The sequence below is a fragment of the Rhinolophus ferrumequinum genome, chromosome 9, assembly GCF_004115265.2.
Source record: "Rhinolophus ferrumequinum isolate MPI-CBG mRhiFer1 chromosome 9, mRhiFer1_v1.p, whole genome shotgun sequence".
Lineage (NCBI taxonomy): Eukaryota > Metazoa > Chordata > Mammalia > Chiroptera > Rhinolophidae > Rhinolophus > Rhinolophus ferrumequinum.
Window position 1 is genome coordinate 46,987 of NC_046292.1, and position 20,882 is coordinate 67,868.

The 20,882-nt window shown below is 44.9% G+C and overlaps 1 protein-coding gene across 1 annotated transcript; it reads left to right on the forward strand.

The window, feature by feature from the left end:
• Window positions 1-4,000: 4,000 nt before the first annotated feature.
• Window positions 4,001-20,882, forward strand: LOC117026714 (probable histone-lysine N-methyltransferase PRDM7). The gene is given in 13 exon segments (XM_033113672.1): window positions 4,001-4,047; window positions 8,652-8,847; window positions 9,194-9,317; window positions 9,608-9,642; window positions 9,644-9,719; window positions 14,744-14,793; window positions 16,421-16,577; window positions 17,201-17,302; window positions 17,508-17,779; window positions 18,156-18,223; window positions 19,100-19,240; window positions 19,242-19,293; window positions 20,595-20,882. Coding segments are annotated over 13 exon segments (1,608 nt in total).

Consider the following 20,882-nt stretch of genomic DNA (forward strand, 5'->3'; position numbering starts at 1 on the left):
AAAGGCAAGCAGGCCGAGGAAGTATTAAAAGAAAGAAAATATATTCCCAAAACACAAGAGTGGGCAAGCCCAGTCAAGCGACTGCGCTGGAACAAAGAAAATTTAGGATTATATTTGAATGAGGGCGCGAAATATTCAGGGTTGGAGTCACAAGTGATCCCAGGGCATTCCCAGGGCGTTCCCAGCGTGCGTCTATCTTGAAGACTCCTTCCCACTGGGAGGCGGGATTCCCTTGCAGGAACTGTCCTGAGGACACAAGGGTGGAGATTTTTCCCAGCCTGCAATGCTAATAGTGTTATAATCCATTACAATTAGCTGTAGCTGCACCTTTTCTTCAGAATGATCTCATCTGTCTTTTCGTTTCCCCTCAGATCTTCCTTCCTTTCCTCCCACCTCTCCCCAAGGCACTGTTCTCTCTGACTATAGTAACAACTTCCACCTGAGCTAATTAACAGGCTCAGATTGGTAAAATAAAAACTAATTTTAATATATGAGCATGGGTAACTCACAAACACGTGAAAATTACAAAGACAGTGAAGTCAGATTGGGTGCTTTGCAGATAATTTAGGAAGACTGGCACACTCACGTAATTTACATTGTTGTGAGACAACACAAAAGAAAATGGGACATGGGGGAAGGGTGGTCAGCAGGCTCCCTGGGTGTCTTCCGCCTTATGCTAATGACTTTATACCAAGGTTCCCCTCCTAAACCAGGTCTTTCCAACAGAATCTCTTAGGCAGGAAAGGGGGATGGTCAAAGTTCTTTGAGTCTTGTTTCTTAACCATCTTAAAGTCAATATTCCCAAAGGCAAAACTTTTTGTCCTCTTCATTCCTGCTTTTGAAAATGTAATAGAAGTTTCACATCCAGGAGTTAAATTGGTAGATAGTCCCATATTTCATTGATCTAATCACTCAGTCCTTAGAATAAGGTAATTTAAATTGTTGAATCTTATTGCATGACGCAGTGATGTAGATACACTCCAAAATTTCACCTTTTATTAAATATCTGATTACTTGCTTCGATGGGGAAGAAACTTTCCTCTACCCTCAAGGTTATTTTGGCTGCTCTAATAATCAAGTATTTGTGACACAGATCTAGTAAGACAAAATAAGCAGATTTCATACATACATATGGGAACCCCGCACAGAGGAGAGAGTCAGAGACCCCACATTCAGGAGAAGTAGGAAGATAGGAAACAAGGGTAGATAAGGCATCCTGAGCTAGGGATGAAGTAAGGTCCCTTGGGAGCTTGAAAAGGTCACTGCAGGGTGGTGACAAGAGCAGATGTTTCATGAATATCTTGAACCTAGTCAGACAGACAGATGTTGACAGACACCGAAGGAGAAGGTCCGACAGGGACAGAAACAGATGGAGAATGTGGGGTGTGGGGTGCTGAGCTGCTGCCAGCCCACGGTTACTGACTGCGTGTGTGACCAGTGGGTTTGGGATCTCTTGGCGTGTCCTTGGCTGACTCTGCACTGTTTTCCCAGGTCTTCCATATGCCTTTAGACCCCCCAGGACTGGAGTTCCCACACCAGGTCAGACCTCTGGACCTGAGGGTGGCACCAGCCTTGGACAAGACACCTTATGCCAGGGCAAGGCTGACAGACTGTACCCCAACCCTCAGGACAGGCCAGCTACCATAGCTGTGCAGAGGAATGTCTGTTCCAGCAAAGCTGCCCCAGGAGCGGGGTGTTCGGCTCCCCCTGCAAATGCTGCACCTGGAGTGGAGTTTCCAAGGCCCCTTCAGCCCCAGCGCCCAGGCCAGAGCCTGGGATCCCAACACAGCCTGCCTCCCCTGCTCTCCCTGGGGGCTGCGGTCTGGCTCCTGAAGCCCCCTCTCCCCCCCCTTCCTGTTCCCAGCGCTGCTCCTCATGGGCTTCCTGAAACTGAGCTTTCATACGTATAAACTGCTCCATTGCCTTTCGGAGAGTTTCCGCCGACACCACACCCTGCTCGCTGCACCATGTGTCATGCAGAGTGACATGCGGGGTCTCAGCTCCCACTCCCCACATAAGAACGCAGGACATGGTGAGGCCAAAAAGGAACACCCACGGAGCCATAGATAGGGGAGTCATACCACTATAGTCTCGCTGGTGGCTGGGTGAGACACACAAAGTAGGAGCCACACGATCCTCAATCCGTCTTTTCTCACCTGGCAACCAACCAACCAACGCAGTCATGACAGCCATATCAGGGGCCAATTGCCCAAGAGGCTACAGCCGATGGCCATCCAATCACAGTTGATGGTCATTTACTACCTGAGCCAACACCTTTCCACATGAGGCTGAGAGCCTGGAAACTGCACTTCTGGCTCTGTCCCCACAGATGCCAAAAAAATGTGTACACATTTTAAGAGATGTTACCTATGTAACAGTAGGTCACTGTAATCGGAAGTGTCTGGACACTGATGGGAACCACTATGAGCTCCTCTTGTCATTGCAGACGTCGAACGTGACTTGCATCATCTTTGTTATCATCTTTGTTATCAGTATATAGTGAGTATTACAATTTTAATACAGTTTTCCTTTCTTAAAATGAGTATACATTTTTTAGCACCATATATATACTGCATTTTTTTATTGATTTCATCTTTATTCCCTTTGAAGTATATTTTCCAGTAGCTGTGGTAAAGTGAAAGCCAACAACAACAACAAAATCAAGAACATGGTGTTTGAGGACCAAAATCAGTTGAGATTTAGGGCAGCACAACCTGTGGATAAAATATTCTGAAATACATTCCATTTATAGCAAATCGTAAGATCGAACAGTGGAAACTCAGAGTGTTCTAGATATGAATAGAAAACTCATGAGCTAAAGCAGTTAATTAGCCAAATTCATTTTCTTGCACAAAATTGACATAAAGTATAGACCATATAAGAGCAAGGTTTTCTACCCACTGGATGAACGGGCTGTAAAAAAAAAAAAATACTCATTTCAATGTCATTAAATTATATTTTCTAAATTTGAAGTGGTTCTGTGTTTTGGAATTAAATTGCTCTTTGGAGCAATTTAATGGACAGAAGCTAACTAAAATAAACATGTTAATTATGCTATTTATGTTAATTATGTTAATTTTCATATCATAATACCTTTCCAATAATTTCTTTTTAATTAATTCTTGTGTGATACACATGTTCCTGTACTCGACCTTTCTATTAGCAGAATTTTAATTAAAGGTTGGCTGGGTATTTTTAAAATGCAATTTGTTTTGCATGTTACTTTTCTCACTTAAAAAAACACTCCTTAGAAATTGTTCTCTGTTACAATCAATTAGAACCACCTTATCAGGTTTTAATTTCTTTAATGAAATGTAAACTCACACATCCTCACTCACTTTTCAAGTTGTGTGTGTAATATTCCACATTATGGGCAAACCTCTTTAACAAATCCTCTCCTGCTGAGCGCAGAGCACAGAGCCTGCTTCCGCACAGCTTCACAACAGTGACTCTTTTCCCCCAAAGTTTGAAATTCACTTTCCTCAGGTACCATGTCATTCTACATGTGGGCCTATATCATGCTGAGGGTACAGAGTCCCAGACAGCCATTTCCAGGCTCTCGGCCTCACGTGGAGAGGTGCAGGCTCGCGCAGTAGGTGGCCAGCAGCTGTAACGAGTTAGCCAATTAGCCACTGATATAACTGCCGTGGCTTCGTTGGTTGATTGGTTGGTTGGCAGGCAGAAAACCGGCCAGTGGTTTGCGGATCAAGCGGCTTCTACTTCCTGTGTCTCTCCCAGCCACCAGCCAGACTGGGGAGCAGGAAGACCCCTTGTTGGGGTACTTGCGGATGTTTGCTTTTGTGTCTCCAACCCAGCCACCAGCGAGAATAGAGTGGTATGACTCCCCTATCAATGGCTCCATGGATGTTCTGTTTTGGCCTCACCATGCCCTGTGTTCTTGTGCGGGAGCGGGAGCTGAGACCCTGCATGACACACGCTGTTATGGAAGCAGAGAAATCCAGCAGTCTGCAGGAAAGCTGGTGGGATAATTAGTCCGAGTATGAAGGGCCAGGAACCTGGAGCTCCAATGTCCGATGGCAGGAAAAGGTGAGAAGTCCAGCTCAAGAAAAAAGACAATTCCACCTCCCTCCACCTTTTGGTCCCATTCGGGACCACAGCCTGGATGCCCACCACCTGGGGAGGGCTGTCTTCTTTACTCAGTCGGATTCATATGCTACTCCCAAAAACACCTTCACAGACACACCCAGAAATAGTGTTTTACCACCTACCTGGCCGTCCCTGAGTGCTATTAAGGTAACAAATGAAATTAACTGTCACAGAGTCTACTTCTGCATTTCATATTTAATTATATTGAACTGACTATATTCATTTCCCAAAATGTACAGTCTTAATATTAATTTTTAAAAGAAATTTCAATGTCCAATAGGCTAGCACACCCTTAATGGTTCTCTTAATGGTTTTCAAAATTTCCCTGCTATTCAAGCTTGCTTATTTTTACATATATTCTTTTTAATCAGCTTAAAAATTTGAATACTTAAATTATTTTAATTGGAGTGACAATGAAATTTACGTTAACATACAAAACGGACATATTTAGAACAATGAGTCTTCCTACACAAGGACACGTGCCTTTGCATTTACTTCTGTTTTTTTCCTCTCTCATTAGCCTTTTCTATTTTTTATTTTGTTTCCAAGTCTTTTATTTTGCTTTTGGAGAATTGTGTTGTTGTTGTTGTTTTATTTTTGTTTTCATTTTGCTATTTTAGGTGGGTTCTTTTATTCTGTTGTATCTTATTCCACTTTTTCTATCTTGAAGCTTGCTAGCTACACATTTTCTAAATCAATGTTTTAGTGGTTATCTAGTGATTAAAATATGTAGCATTGACTTATCAACGTTTAATGTTACCTGATATTTTTCCTTCTTCGTGGACAATGGAGTTAGAAATAAGTGACAACTGTTTATAATCCTCCAAATTTGCATGTTACTGTTTATTCAACAAAACTCAAATGCTTTGCTAGGCAATTTAAAATGAACAGGCAATTTAAAATGAACAAGTGTGAACAGGCTTCCCTGGGTGGGGAAGGCTTCCCACTTTCGAAAAGTGCGACTAGTGAGGTAGGCACCTTTTGAGGCTTTGTTATTATTTCCCCACCAACAGTGGTTCCTACATGCTAGCATTTCAGCAGAGGACCAGTCGTTTAAAGCATGTATAGTAGCAAGGAGTGGGGATCTTGGAATTTCTAGTAGGACCAGTTAGTTTGTTATTTGGCCCAAGTTACAGTTTCCAATTTTTAGGGAACCAACAGTTACTAGACTTACAATGTTGTTTTTTCTTTTCTGGGTTCAATTGTTGGGCATTTCAATTTCAGTAGAAACAGCCGATTCCAAAAAGAATCAGGTCAAAGTCTAGCACAGTTCCAAGAGAACAGCCTGATTTCAAGAGCCAGGCTGAAGTGCTGACCGAGTACTTGCAAACAAAACGAGGCGTTTAATCAGAAAAGGACGAAGCCTTAAAATAGACTCGAATAGAATCTGGAGAGCTTCAAAAACAGAGCAGAAGCGCAGATTCAGAAGAAAGACTTACTGTCAAATTCCAGTGTCTGCAAGGAAGCTGGCAGTTCAGAGGGCCCTGCGGGCACAACCCGAGATGCCAGGGGTGGGTCTTCTTTGGATCCCCATATGGGCCATCAAATAATGTCGACCCTAAAAATAAAAGTTATTTTACCAGCAAAAATGGGTTTACTCAGAAACGGCAAAGAATTGCAATTTTGGACAAGCAAACTATAGCAAAAATCATAGGCAAGTCCCACAAATAAAGGCGAGGAATGTGATTTTGAAAAGAAGAAGGCAGTTGGGAGGGGTCATTTTGAATGAAAGTCCATTGGGGAAAAGCCGAGTTCAGGGTGACGACGGTTTCTCATGCTGGGAATGAGATGCTGGGAAGTCAATTTTTTGCGGGAGACTCACTGCGTATCTTTTTCATTGAGGCGTATAATTGATGATTTTTTCCCGTGGAGGATTCTTCTGTGAGGGTCTGTCATTGACCTCGGGTCGTACTATGTGAGAGCGCCCCCTTCTGGCTCCCCAACTCCACTTTACTGACATCTCCCTTTATTAAATTTCACAGTAATAAATCGACAGTTGGCTTATTTGCAATACATGGAAATCATGTTATATTTCTGTGATCAAAACTAGGAAAGGGCCAGAAATACTCTTCCCACTTAATCTTGTGAAAGCCAGTAGGTGTTAAACTGACCCTCCTCTGTGGATGCCCTGTCTTGGTATTTGATGTATTCTTTTTTATGCAAAATATTTGTAGTTTTTTCGTTTTTGTGTGGTTTTATCTATATTTTCTTATTTCGGAAGACTTTTTTTTTATTAATTTATTTTTAATTTATTGGGGTGACAATTGTTAGTAAAATTACATAGATTTCAGGTGTGCAATTCTGTATCACATCATCCATAAATCACACTGTGTGTTCACCACCCAGAGTCAGCTCCCCTTCCATCACCATACATTTGATCCCCCTCATCCTCATCCCCCACCCCCCAACCCCTTTACCTTCTGGTAACCACCAAATTACGTTCCCCAGATTAATTTTCAAGCCCGTGGCCATCCTATGGTCACCGATTGCCCTCCAGGAAGACTTTTTAGACCTATATAACTTAAACGTGTCTATTACTCGTAATGCCAGTTCTTTGAGATTTAAAAATCTCCTAGAGGTTTTTCTAATATACTTATTACTTCATTTGTTCTGTTTGAACCTTTGAAACATATGGACGGACACAAAATGAAATTGTGTGTCTGCATCTTATCTCATCAGAATTTACTGAATTACAGTCCCCGTTCCCCCTCCCCATGTGATGTGATATTCACCACACACTAACTGGTAATATAGTTCTTGCTAAAAGTGGATTTTACATATTACATTGCTTTGTACACCTGAAACTAATACATTTTTAAAAAGGGGGGGGAAGTGGACTTTAAATGGCATAAATGATCCTAGGAGAAAGTTTGGGATCCTGACTAAAGTCTGGTGGAACAAAGAATCTTTGTCATTCCACAGATGGCCACGTCCACCCTAAAGACCTGCCGCGAGGTTCACGCTCCAGGCTCAGCCCGGGGGTGGACGCTGGGTCCTGACGGGCAGGTCTTTCACCAACATCAGCTGGAAAACAAGCAATGAAAACCACTAGACTGTGCTTCCTCGCGGAAGGCTTCTTGACAGACACTGGCAGGATCCAGAGCAGCCAATCCCTGCGGAGTGGGGAGGGACCTTCCACAGGAGGTGTGAAGAGCCGGCCACCCGCTTCACTCCCCCACCGCCCGCCTAGGATTGGGTTCTGCTCCTGACTGCTAGGTAGGCTCCGCCCCATGCCCCACCCTCTCGGCTTCTTCTGTCCGCCAATTGGCGGGCAGGACCCTATGATCGCAGCAGTGATTGGTGGCTTACGCCTGACACAGCTATATAGACGGGTATCTCGCCCTCTGCCGCTTCTCAACTCCTGAGGGCGGGCGGGAACGGCGCGCAGGCTGGGGGTCGGCACTCGACCGGGTGAGCGGTGCGGCTGAAGAGCCCGGAGACTGACAGGAAAACGGGGCCTTTGCCATGTGAAACCCTTATGAACCCTTAACCCGAGACCTTCAAATTCCTGCCTCAGAGACTCTCGATCCCCTCACCCCGAGAGGCTCCAAATCCTGTCAGCCTCGAAGGACCACAAATCCCGTCACCCTGAGGGACCCCAAATCCGCTAACCTGGAGGGACCGCAAATCTCCTCGCCCAGATAGACACGAAATCCCCTAATGTTTACATCCCAAACACCATGAAAACCGAATTCCCCTCAGCCTGAGAAATGATAAGAACAGCACGCACCCGAAGCCCGATTCCCCAACCTCAGATCCTAAATGCCCTCATCCTGGGAGCTCTTAATCTCTTCGGTTCGAAGACCCCAATTTACCGCAATGTCGGGAACCTAGAGCCCCGTAATGAGAGACCTCAAATCTCCCCAGCCTCAAAGATCCCAAATTCTCTCCGCCTGAGCATCTGAATCTCTTCAGCCTGAAAGACCCCGACTCTTGTCCCTGGAGACCGCAAATACCTCAGCCCCAGGGACCCAGACCTCCTCCACCTGAGACCGCAAAGCCTCTCGACCTGAGGCACCCAGTCCCTCCGCCTGGGGGACCCCAAAACCCCTCAGCCAGAGGGATGGCCGGCCCTTGGAGATGGAGGCTGCCCTCTGCCCAGATTTTCCCGGATTCCCAAACCCTTCTATGGGGAATATTCATTCCTGTCTCTGGAACAGTCCTGATGGTCGGCCAGACCCCATCCCTGCAGTCGGGCCTCGGAGTCTCCTTGAGGCTTCTCTGGCCTCGCCCCTCAGGACTCCCCTCAAACACCCTCAGCCACATCCCTCCAGATGCCTTTGCCACCTTTCCTGAGAAGGGCACAACTACAAGGGGGAGAAAGAAACCAAGCCCAGCTCCCCGTCGGCTGGTCTGTCATGGCCGGGGAGACCCTCCCGTGCCATCGGTGCCCCCCCAGAATTTCCCCCACGTGCTCTAATCCTTGCTGGGTCCCCACATCTTCCTTCTCTGGACACCCTGCCCAGATGGAGAAGACAGGCCAGGCCTGGCTCTGGGCATTGGTGGGGGCTGCCACCTCCTCTCAGCCCCTTCTCCCTCCACAGGCACCTTGGCCCGTACCAGCCTCTGAGCCAGAACGGGGTCCCCCAGTGGTCCCAGCACCATGAGCCCTGGCAGGTCCCCAGAGGAGAGCCCGGAAAGAAACACAAGGAGAAGAGGGTGGAAGCCCAAGGTGAGAAGTGGGGGAGGCCACGCCAGCCTGCAAGCGGGGCCTGTGGGAAGGATGGGGAGAGGGGCCTGGTGACCAGGAGCTGGTGCCCAGAAGACCAGACTACCCACCTGCACTGGTGGGCTCCCCTCGCTGTGCATGTGCACAGAATGGGGCGCTTGGTCCTGTCTGCGACGTGGGGGAGAACGGGACGCTAGCGTCAGCAGCTGCTGACGGGAAACATTCCTCACCAGTCGGGAAAGCTGGTGTTTGCTCCGTTCACCAGGGCACAGCAGGAGGGAGAGAACGTCTGCATCCTTGGTTCACAGCGACCACCCGGAGGTCTCAGTCGACACCCTGCACACACGGGGCAGAGAAGGCCCAGCCCGAAGTGCTGACTTGTAGTAAGTTACCGATGCAACCTATTATTTTCTCAAGGCCAACGATGATGTCAGAGACATTTCCATGTACTTCTCCAAGGAAGAATGGACAGCGATGGGAGACTGGGAGAAAACCCGGTACAGAAACGTGAAAAGGAACTACGAGGCAATGCTTGCTCTAGGTAACAGGACGAGCTGGGGCCGTGAGCTTGGGAGCCCTGACACACCTGTATTACTCGGGCTCGCTCGTTCTCAGGTGCTCATCTGCCTGCAGCTCCCTTCTGTGTGCAGAGCGACCTGGGGGGAGTTTTGTCTTTTGTGTGAGGGCAGGGCTGGCACTGACGGTGCCACACTCACGGTGCCATGTTCTAGACCCTCCTGGCCCACCCAGTCCATCACAATGAGCTGCTCTGGTGCTTTGTTCCTCCTTCAGGCTCTTCCCTTTCAGGACAGAGATTTTGCTTCGTTCCAGGTCTCCGAGCCTCTCGACCAGCTTTCATGTGTCAACACACACAGGCAGGCCATGAGACCCCAGGCAGATGACACTGAGGATTCTGATGAAGAATGGACTCCAAGGCGGCAAGGTGAGGGGCCAGGAGGACTCAGAGGTGCTGTCCTGAAACTGACCTGGGGTAGATCTGAGCTGCCTGTCAGGGGTTAAGGAAACAGTGTTTGCTTGTTCAGCAAACAAGATGCCCAGAAAAATGTGTACAATAATTATATATTTACAGATACATGAATAAGCAGTAACTGTATAGAAACCTGAAAGTGAATAAGAAATAACAAATTCAGAATAGTTACATCCCAAGAGAAGGAGGAAGATCTAGCAGGTGACTTGCCTATGTCTGGGTTAGCTTTTTGTTTTTGAATTTTAACATAGAAATAAAAAGATCTGAAGCCATTGTGGCAGAATCCTGACATCAGGCAAAATGGTGAATGTATATATTTTCCAGTGCAATTCTCCATACTTTCCAAATGTTTACAATTTATTATTTTTAAAACAATTATTTTTGCTACACTTTGTTAATTAAAGGGCAATTGCAGAAAACTTAGTTAAACTGTAAATCCACCAAAGAGCTTTCTAACACTAATCTCATAATAGTTCAGTTATTGGATTAAATGTCCTAGATGAGGAAATGATTAAGATATTACATAAAGATATATAATTTATTTATGCATATTTTATCACAGTACATGATTTTCTTACCCAAAAATTAACCTGATTTTTGTCTTTATTCTGGGGGAGGTTTTCAGACAGCTGTTTGGTCTCCCTGATGTCTCCCACATGGCCCCTTGGCAACCACCATTCTATCTTGTTTCCATAAATTTGATTACTTTAGATAGCTTCCATAAGTGGAATCATGCAGTGTTTGTCTTTTTGTGTTTGGTTTATTTTACTCAGTGTAATGTCCTCAGGGTTCATCCATGTTGTACCATATGATGTGCTTTCTTTGTTAAGGCTGAATAATATTCTATTGTGTGCATTTACCACATTTTCTTTATCCATTTGTCCATCGATGGACATTTAGGTTGCTTTCCCATCTTGGCTATTGTGAATAATGCTGCCATGGGAGTGCAAATATTTATTCAAGATCCTGTTTTCAATTATTTTGGATGCCCAAAATTTGGATTGATAGATCATATGGCAGTTCTATTTACAACTTTTTTTTAAAAGGAGGGCGCAGCTCACAGTGGCCCATGTGGGGATCAAACCGGTAACTTTGGTGTTATCAGCACCACGCTCTAACAAACTGAGCTAACCAGCCACCCCCTATTTATAATTTTTTGAGGAATGTTTATACTATTTTCCATAGTGGCTGAACCATTTTGCATTCCCACCAACAATGTGTAAGGGTTCTAATATCTCCACATTCCTGCCAACATTTGTTATATGACATTTCATTGCAGCTTTCATTTGCATTTCCCTTTGATTAGGGGTATTGATCATCTTTTCATATGCTTGTTGACCGCTTATATATTTTCTTTGGAGAAATGTCTATTCAAGTCCTTTTCCCATTGTATTAGTCAGCTCAGGCTGCCATAATGAAATAACACAGACTGGATGACTTAGATCACAGAAATGTGCTTTCTCACAGTTCTGGAGGCTGGAAATCTGAGATCAGGGTGTCGGCATGGTGAAGTTCTCTTCCTGGCTTGTAGGCAGCTTCCATCTCACTGTGTGCATGCTTCTGAAGAGAAAGAAAGAAAGCTATCTCCCTTCTGATAAGGGCACCGATCCCATCATGGCAGTCCTATTCTCATGACCTCATCAAACCCTAATTACCTCCCAGAGGACCCATCGCCAAATATCATCACATGGGGGGGTTAGGGTTTCATTATATGAATGGGGAGAGAGAGGACATAATTCAGTCCATAGCACCTAGTTTTAATGGGATTATTTGGTATTTTATTATTGAGTTGTAGAAGTTCTTTATATATTCTGGATATTAACCCTTACCAGATAGATGTTTTACAAATATTTTCTCCAATTACCTATGTCTGTGTGGTTTGTTGATTTTTACTTTGAGGCACAGAAGTTTGTAAGTTTAATGTAGTCCCATTTGTCTATTTTTGCTTTTGATGCTTGTGCTTTTGGTGCCATATCCAAGAAATCATTGCTTATTTGAACCGTTTCCTCTAAGAGTTTTATAGTTTCAGGTCTTACAATTAGGTTTTTAATCTGTCTTGAGTTGATTTCTATATATATGCTGTATGACAAGGGTCCATCTTCATTTTTTTTGTGAGTGGATATTCTGTTTTCCCAGCACCATTTGTTGAAAAGATTATCTTTTTCTCATTGTGTAGTCTTTGCACCCTTGATGAAGATCATTTGACCATATACTCAAGAGTGTCTTTCCAGGCTCACTACTCTGTTCCATTGGCTTGTGGGTCTGTCTTTATGCCAATACTATGCTGTTTTGAGTACTGTAACTTTGTAGTATGTTTTGAAATCAATAAATGTGAGGCCTCCAGCTTTGTTCTTTCTCAAGATTGTTTTGCATTTCAGAATGTTTTGAGATTCCGTATTTAAGATGCTTTTTCTCTTTTTGCAAAAAATACCATTGGGATTTTGATAGGGATTACATTAGTGGATGAAAAAAGGGATTCTACAGAAAGTAACTTCACAGGGTGATCTGATCATAAATTCCTAACTGGGCAAGTCATGGTGGGCAGTCACGCCCCGGTCATATAACTGTTTAGTAAAAGGCTTTTCTTTGCCTTAAGCAAGCCCTGTTTATTGTTTCTGTGCATTTACATTAACACACCTTTGAAATGCTTCTTTTCAGACACCTTTGGAGCTTGACCACCCTCAAGAGAGCACAGAATCTTGTTAGCTCTCTTGTAGTCCACTCCCCACCTTGCTTTTTCCCACCTTCAGGTAATCTTCCTTACATTCCCTCCTTAATGCTAAATGCATAAAAGAAGCTGAAAAATGTTATTCTGAGAAGAATTTTTCTCAGTCTGTTGAGCTCTTGCTTCCAGGCATATATTGTTTGGCTCAAATCAATTTTGATAGAAATTATCTACTGTTTGGACATTGACACTTTGAATCTTTAGATTGTTTTAGGCAGTATGGACAGCTTTACAATAGTAACTCTCCCAATCCATGAGCATGAAATGTCTTTCCATTTATTTGTGTCTTCTTTAATTTTATGTCACCAATGTTTTATCATTTTCAGTGTACAAGTTTTTCACCTCCTTGGTTTGGTTTTTAAATTTTTTTTCTTTGCTCGTTTTTTAACATTACTTTCAGGTGTACAAAACAATGTAATAGACATTCACACCCCTCACAAAGTGATAACCCCCCTCTCCCAACCTACTAGCCCTCTGACATCGTATACAGCTGTTACAATTCCATTGACTCTATTCCCTATGCTGTACTCCACATCCTGTGATCATATATATGAAATTATAATTGACATTCAATATTACTTAGCTTCAGCTTCAGGTGTACAGTGCAGCGGTCAGGCATTTACACCGTCCTTGGTTTATTTTATTTTATTTTTTTTTAAAGATTTTATTGGGGAAGGGGAACAGAACTTTTTTTAATTGGGGAATAGCATGTACTTCCAGGACTTTTTTCCAAGTCAAGTTGTTGTCCTTTCAGTCTTAGTTGTGGAGGGTGCCGTTCAGCTCCACGTCCAGTTGCCATTGCTAGTCGCAGGGGGCGCAGCCCACCATCCCTTGCGGGAGTCGAACCGGCAACCTTGTGGTTGAGAGGATGCTCTCCAACCAACTGAGCCATCCGGGAGCTCAGTGGCAGCTCAGCTCAAGGTGCCATGTTCAATCTTAGTTGCAGGGGGCGCTGCCCTCCATCCCTTGTGGGACTCGAGGAATTGAACTGGTAACCTTGTGGTTGAGAGCCCACTGGCCCATGTGGGACTCGAACCGGCAGCCTTCGGAGTTAGGAGCATGGAGCTCTAACCGCCTGAGCCACCGGGCCGGACCCTAGGTTTATTTTTAATTAAATCTTTTTAATGCTATTATAGAAGGGATTGTTTTCATAAGTTCCTTTTTGGATTGTGGTTGTTAGTGCATAGAAATACAACTGATTTTTGACTGTTGATTTTGTAACTTGGAATTTTGCTGAATTGATTTATTAGTTCTAACAGGATTTTTTGTGGAGTCTTTAGGAATTTCTACACATAAGAGCATGTCAACTGCAAACAGATGTAATCTTACTTTTTGCTTTCCAAATTAGACGACTCTTTGTTTCCTTTTTTGTCTAACACTCTGGCTAGGACTTCTAGTACTACATTTGTTTCATAAAATTTCCTGGGGCTCACAGACAAAAGAAAGAGGCTGACAACTCCATCATTACATCAAGAGTTTATTAAGGGAACTTACACGAGACGCTTCTTGGGCTGCAGCAAAACACCATGGATGTCCTCCACGAAGTGTGGCAGGAGCTAAAGGGGTTATACAGAACAGGGCAAGATGGATGGGGGTATGGAGTTTGACCACCCCAGACAAGAGTGACATCCTTACATGCTAGCTTGGGGAAGGGTAATGGCCTTTTCCAGGAACCGGCATGAACCAGCGTAGTGGAAGGGTCGATCACACAGTCTCTGGGGATTCTGGGGAAGCAATCTCTGTTCTGGCCTGCATCTAACCAGACCTAGCGCGAGGGACCGACATCAGTCATCTCAGAGAACAGTCTCTCCTCCACAGTGTTGAGTAGAAGTGGCAAGAGTGGGCATCCTTGCCTTGTTCTTGATCTTGGAGGAAAAGCTTTCAGTTTTTCACTGTAGAGCAAGATGTTAGAGATGGACTTTTCATATATGACCTTTATATTGAGGTAATTTCCTTCTGTTCCTAGTTTGTGGAGTATTTTTGTCATGAAAGGCCAACTTATTTTTTAAATAAATGTAATAGATACCTTATGAACATAGGATGAAACATAGATGAGGCTTTGTCTATTTTTAAACATTTTAAGAAAATTAGTTGATGCCCCCAATAGAAGCATAAGCCTTAATGGTACCTCAGAAACCATTTCCAGTGGTTTGTACTTGTCAATCTCTGATTCAGAATTCTGTGTCCCCAGTAAGAATCTCCAGATTTTGGAAACATTTACCAACCAAAACACTGCTTTCTCATCACCTTTTAGTCAAACCTTCTCGGGTGGACTTCAGAGTGGGACAGAGTAAACACCAGAAGGTGAGTAGTTCCCAAATCCTGTTGTCGAGAAAATCTTCCTCGTGGATCCAAATGCAGGTAAGAGAAGGAATTGCAGACTGTTCTAGGGACTGCTGCCTTCCTTTCCTGGTCTCTTCTACACAGTGTGATATCTTCATCATTTTAATAGTGAATAACACACAGCAACAACACGAGCTGCCACTTGTTTTATTTTCACAATATTTCAGACTTTAAGAATTTTACATGAATACACTTACAACAATTCTGAGGTAGGTACTATAACTATCACCATTTATAGATGAGGAAACTGAGGTTTCAGAGTTACAGAAATGTCTGATTATGTGTCTGAGAGCAGTGTCAGGGGTAGTGCAATCTAATCCAAAGCTCCTTCTCTAAACCACTTACAAACTCATTAGAACGTCATTGTTTTACAAAATTTGCACCGTCTCATCCATACATGTTTACATCGTTCATCTGACTGATGAGCTCAACCTCGGTTGTTTCTGCCATGCTACACTGAGAGGTGCACGACAACCCTCTGACTCAGGAAAGCTTTCTGGTATCCAGGCAGTTTGTGCAGTGAGTGGTCCCAGGGGAGGGAGGAAAGAGGACCCCAGCCTCAGAGCCTCCCCCTCTAAGTAAAGGAATCACCTCCCGTCCCTGAGGAGCCTCAGGGCTGATGACTGAGAAGCAACAGATAATACAACAGCTTTAGGACTTCATATCAGTCACTCACTATTCCACAGACATTCGTCCCTCTGTAAGGATTTCATGTCAGTCACTCACTATTCCACATCCCTCTGGAACTGATTTCAAATGCTCATTCCTGTAGGTGGAAGTAACAGCTTCTTTCTCTGAGCTTAATCAGGTGACGCTCATGTAATTTAGAATTGTTTAGAATCAATGCTTCCCTCTGTACTGCGAGCTCTTTGAGAGGCTGCTCCAGACGTGATTCTTCTCAGAAGTCCCTGGACCCAGGTCCCCTGAGGGCCCCCTGAATGTTTTCTGAATGAATGATTTCAAATTTACAAATTAAACTAGAAGAGGGTCAATGAATACTGAATATCTGTTAGATTTCAAAAATGGAGACGGCTAAAGGGGTACGTTGATAGCAGGACTGTAGTCTCACTTCCATATTGTATTAAATAGCTCACAAAAAACTTTGGTGAATATTATTACATGTCATGGTCACTAACTCATTAAGAATGACCATGTTATGGATCAGGAAACTAAAGAGAACTACCTAGTGGTACAACCTTATTAAATCAGAATTGATGGGAAACAGTTAATCGAATTACAAATATTCTTTCCAAGATAGAGCAATTTGCAACTTTCAGCATAATTTTCTTCGTTGTCTAGATACGTATGTTTCTCCCAACCATTTCTTTGTTCTATTCCCAATCTCTCTCACTCCTACTTTTACGGAAAAAGTTGGAAGGAAAGAGCCTTAAGGCATGGGTTCTAGTCTTGGACTCATTACCCACATAGGCCCTTTCTGTTCCCTCTGATATTCACACTCCCCAGGAACTTCCAAGTTTCAAGGGTGGTCGAAGTAGTAATTAAAGTCATGCCTGTGAAAACACGTCATAAACCCTAAAGAATTAAAGAAACATATGTTATCTCTTAATATGTGGCTCTCACATTGAAGGTAACGTCCAGGGCACCATCAAGGAACAAGCCTAGTTTGAAGGAGTTGTCAGGAACCACAAATTTGCTGAAGGCAAGTGGCTCAGAGCAGACCCAGTAACCAATGTCCCTTCCTGGAGAAGCAAATACCTCTGGACAGCACTCTAGGCAAAAATCAGGTAAGAGAAAATAATTTGGGGACTTTAGTTCCTCTGAATCCTCTGGAAAGGTTGATAAGTATGGCCGAGGTATGTGGGGTGGACTTTGGGTAGGCCTGGGTTTAAGGTGGGCTAAGCTGAGAACTCAGGTTAGCTCTGGGGCTTTGGGCGACTCTTATACATTCTGTGGGCTCCTGAATGCTAATCTGTAAAGTGAAGATAAGGATACAAAGCTCATACATTGTTTGAAAGCATTAAATTACATTTCAAAGAATTGACACATCCAAGTTGTCCAATAAATCCATCTGTGATAATAGGAACCATACTTTCTTGGTGTCGTATGCTCAATGCCTAACACATAATGGGCCCACAACAAATATTTTCTGAATGAGTAACTCTATGAGTGAACCATTTTGTAAATAGAAGGACTGGGAAGTTAAACCTGATAATGTGAAGAGCTAGAAACTAACATTGAATCAGCCATCTGTAGTCAGTGTGGAGTCTGAGTCTCTGAACCAACAGTTAAGGGAGGACAAACAGAAAAAAAGGTGACAATTTGATAGGAGATTCCATGTTTTCTAGCAAAACAGGGACTAACAGTACAGAGCCCACCAACCTCACTCATCTTCTCTTCTCCAACTTAGGACTCAGGAGGAAGGAGATTGAAGTGAAGATATACAACCTACGGGAAAGAAAGGGCCATGTGTACGAAGAGGTCAGCGAGCCCCAGGGTGATGACTACCTGTGTAAGTGACCCTCACAAACAAGGCTGTTATGTCTTGATACAATAGTTTCATCTGGTCATTTGGTTCCCAAATCATTCCCTTCCTCTCGTGGCCTGGAGTACAGGATTGAGGCTCAGTGATGTGACTGCCCGGGCTCTCTCTGAAGCTCTTTACGTCCAGGAACACACACTACACCTTCCCTAATCCCTGTTGCTCTCGCCTCCAGATTGTGAGAAGTGTCAGAACTTCTTCATTGACAGCTGTGCTACTCATGGGTCCCCTACATTTGTAAAGGACAGTGTGGTGGAAAAGGGGCATCCCAACCGCTCAGCCCTCACTCTGCCTCCTGGGCTGAGAATCAGAGTGTCGGGCATCTCTGAGGTGGGGCTTGGAGTGTGGAACGAGGTGTCCGATATGCCCCTGGGTCTGAACTTTGGCCCCTACGAGGGCCAGATCACAGAAAATGAAGAGGCGACCAACAGTGGATACTCCTGGCTGGTGAGAAGCATCTACCTGTCCCGTCCCCTGTGGGTTGGGGGCCCCACCTACATGCTGGCACGTGCATGGGGACAATACGGTTAGCTCTGTGTGCTGAGTGCACTTTGCGTGAACATGGCGCTACCATTTAAAGACCAGAGGGTAAGTGGGAGCACAGTGGTGCAGACACAGCAGAAGGGCCCCTCTGTGAGGTGCTCCTGCTGAGTGGACAGATCGGCTCAGACATGTAGATGCTGAGCGAGAAGCACATCATGTGGTCACAGTTGGCAGTGGGATCCATGCAGGCTGAAAGCGCCTGGATGACAGTGGAGTAGAACAATTCTTCTACTACCTCCCCACCAAAACAAAGCCTTTAACTTCTTTCCCTGAACCTCAGATCACCAAAGGGAGAAACTGCTATCAGTATGTGGATGGAAAGGACGAATCCCAGTCCAACTGGATGAGGTAAGGCCAGTAGGTGTCTGGGTTCCAGACAGGACCCTCATCAATCACAGGCCCCTGGTCCTTCCCTTCTCATCAAGCCTCACTCAATGGTCCCCTCGATTCCCTGCTCTTTTCTCCACACAGTGCTCTTTCGTACCGAGAGACATGAAGAAAAAAGGAGATAAAATATGGTACATGTCCTCAAAATGCAACTTTCTATGATGGACAAACTTTGGGCCCTGGAAAAAACCTGGAAGGGGCAGAGATTCACCGGGGACCCTGTATTCATACTTTAATCTAATGACCATTTATTCAGACAGTGGATTCCTTACGTACACAGATCACACAACCCTAGTCCTTATGGAGGACTTACTGCAGACAGACATGAAACAATTGATTTTAGAAATATTTAACTATAATTTTCCTATTTTCGAGAAGTTCACAGTGCCAGGGTACCCTAAAACAAGGGACCTTTGACCTGTGAGGACAGCAAAGCGCCCTAGCCTTGGTTCTAAACAGACCTGGGTCCTGCAGCCTGCAGAGCATGAGCGAGCCAGTCTGGCCACGGGCACCTTGGCCTCCTGACCCAGTCCCTTTCCTTGAGGGGTTCTCTTTTATAGGGGATACAGAATGTGAATGAGCTTTATTGTCCTGTCTTACTGTGCTGCGACAGAGACCTCCAAGGGCGGGGGAAGCTTTCTAGGCAGCACTTGGATGCAGGAGTCCCCAGGACATTGTGCGAGGGGCTTAGATGTGGACAGAAGGTTCCCCAGGAGTGCAGGGGGCAGTGGGTGACGTCAGAGCCTGAAGGCTTTCAGTATCAGGAGGGGAGCTGGACAGGGATCGGGCACGTAGTGGGAACTGTGTTTTCCTTCCTTTCGCCTGTCTCAATCCCAGGTATGTGATCTGTGCCCGGGATGACGAAGAGCAGAACCTGGTGGCCTTTCAGTATCACAGGCAGATTTTCTACCGAACCTGCCAGGTCATCAGGCCGGGCTGTGAACTGCTGGTCTGGTACGGGGACGAGTACGGCCAGGAGCTGGGCATCAAGTGGGGCAGCAAGTGGAAGCAAGAGCTCAGGGCAGGGACAGGTGGGCAGTGCGGTTCTTCAAAATGGAAAGAAAAGAATGGGGTTCTTGGAAATGCTCATGGTCCAACTCGTACGGTACAATCCAGTCTAATGTCAGTAAAGTTTCAAATCAGTTGCTTCAGAAATGAAGGATTCATTTCGTACACGTTTGACTGTTAGGAACAATTTTTATATTTTTTATTTTTGTTCTGATCTTTTTATCCCCCAGCTGCATTTCACATTGAAATCCTTTCACAGTCAATGGGACCTGACCCTCTGTCTTGTCCAATCTGAGTCCCACTTCCCGACAGAGATCCAGGCTCATAGGGGTCCTCAATCAAATACCTTTTCGAATGAGAGGCTCAGATTCAGATTTACGCAGATGCTCCCTTTAGCCACGACTCCATCCTGCCTTCCGCATTTGTGGATCTCCAGGCTGGGTGGTTTCTGACTTCCCAGATCCTTTCTCCACGTATGACATCACTAAGGACAATTCCACCTAAGGCATCAAGAGTGTTCTTAGCTCTCAACACAGTAAAATAGCTGCAGACACTGTCTCAGTGATATGCTTGTTAAAAGGCTAAATTCAGACCAGTACATTTGAGGTTCTAATTGGCGTTATTCATGAGTCAGCAGAAACCCATGTAGCATCTACCAGGGCGCCCCAAAGGGTTGTAAAAAATGGCCAGTTTTTATATGGAGAAGGGTGGACAAGAGAGCGATTAGCAAAATAAAAGATTATGCGGGGCCTGGGACAGCTTTGGGGAGAAGAGTTTTTATCGTGTAGATTGCCTCTTCTTTCCATGGGGAAGGATGAAGAGGGTCCACAGATGACCTCAGTGGTATTGATCAGAAAATTCCAGAATGGTTAATGAAGATGGTTTCTGGGAGAGGCTGAGAGTGCAGTTAGATCTGGTATTAAATCTAGTGTGTTTTTATGAGCTTTTAGCATGAGTGACGCCATTTGGGGCCTGTGGTTTTTCTCTTTCACATGATTTAGTAGATTCTTGTCTATGGGGAAGGGCCACTGCGGTGCCATCTATAAAAGGACTGAAACTGCCTCTGATGCTTCTTGGAAGCCCCCAGTGTGGGCAGTATGTAGAAAAGGGCAGTATGTAGAAAAGGGGCTTTCTGGATCTGTGAAGATGTAGTGCAGAACAATGGAATGAAAACGTAGACTGTAAAGCAACACTTTGTGGGAGGCAGAGCTTGCCTTGTTGACACACTGAGACCGACCAGTGGGGCCGGTCTCACCAGGACACAGCACACGGCCCAGGCAGCCTTGTCAACACCTGTCCTGACCCCAACTTTCTCTTTCAGCAGGACCAGAGCCAGAGATCCATCCCTGTCCCTCCTGCTCTCTGGACTTCTCCACTCAGAAATTCCTCAGCCAGCACGTGGGCCGCAGTCACCCCTCTCAGGTCCTTCCAGCGACATCAGCAGGGAAGCACCTCCAGTCGGAGGAACCCTGCCCAGAGTATCAGAGTCAGCAGCAGCAAGGGACTGATCCACACAGCTGGGATGACAACGCTGAAGGTCAAGAGGTCAAAGAAAGGTCCAAACCTTTGCTTAAAAGGATCAGGCAGAGGAGGATTTCAGGGCCCTTTTTGA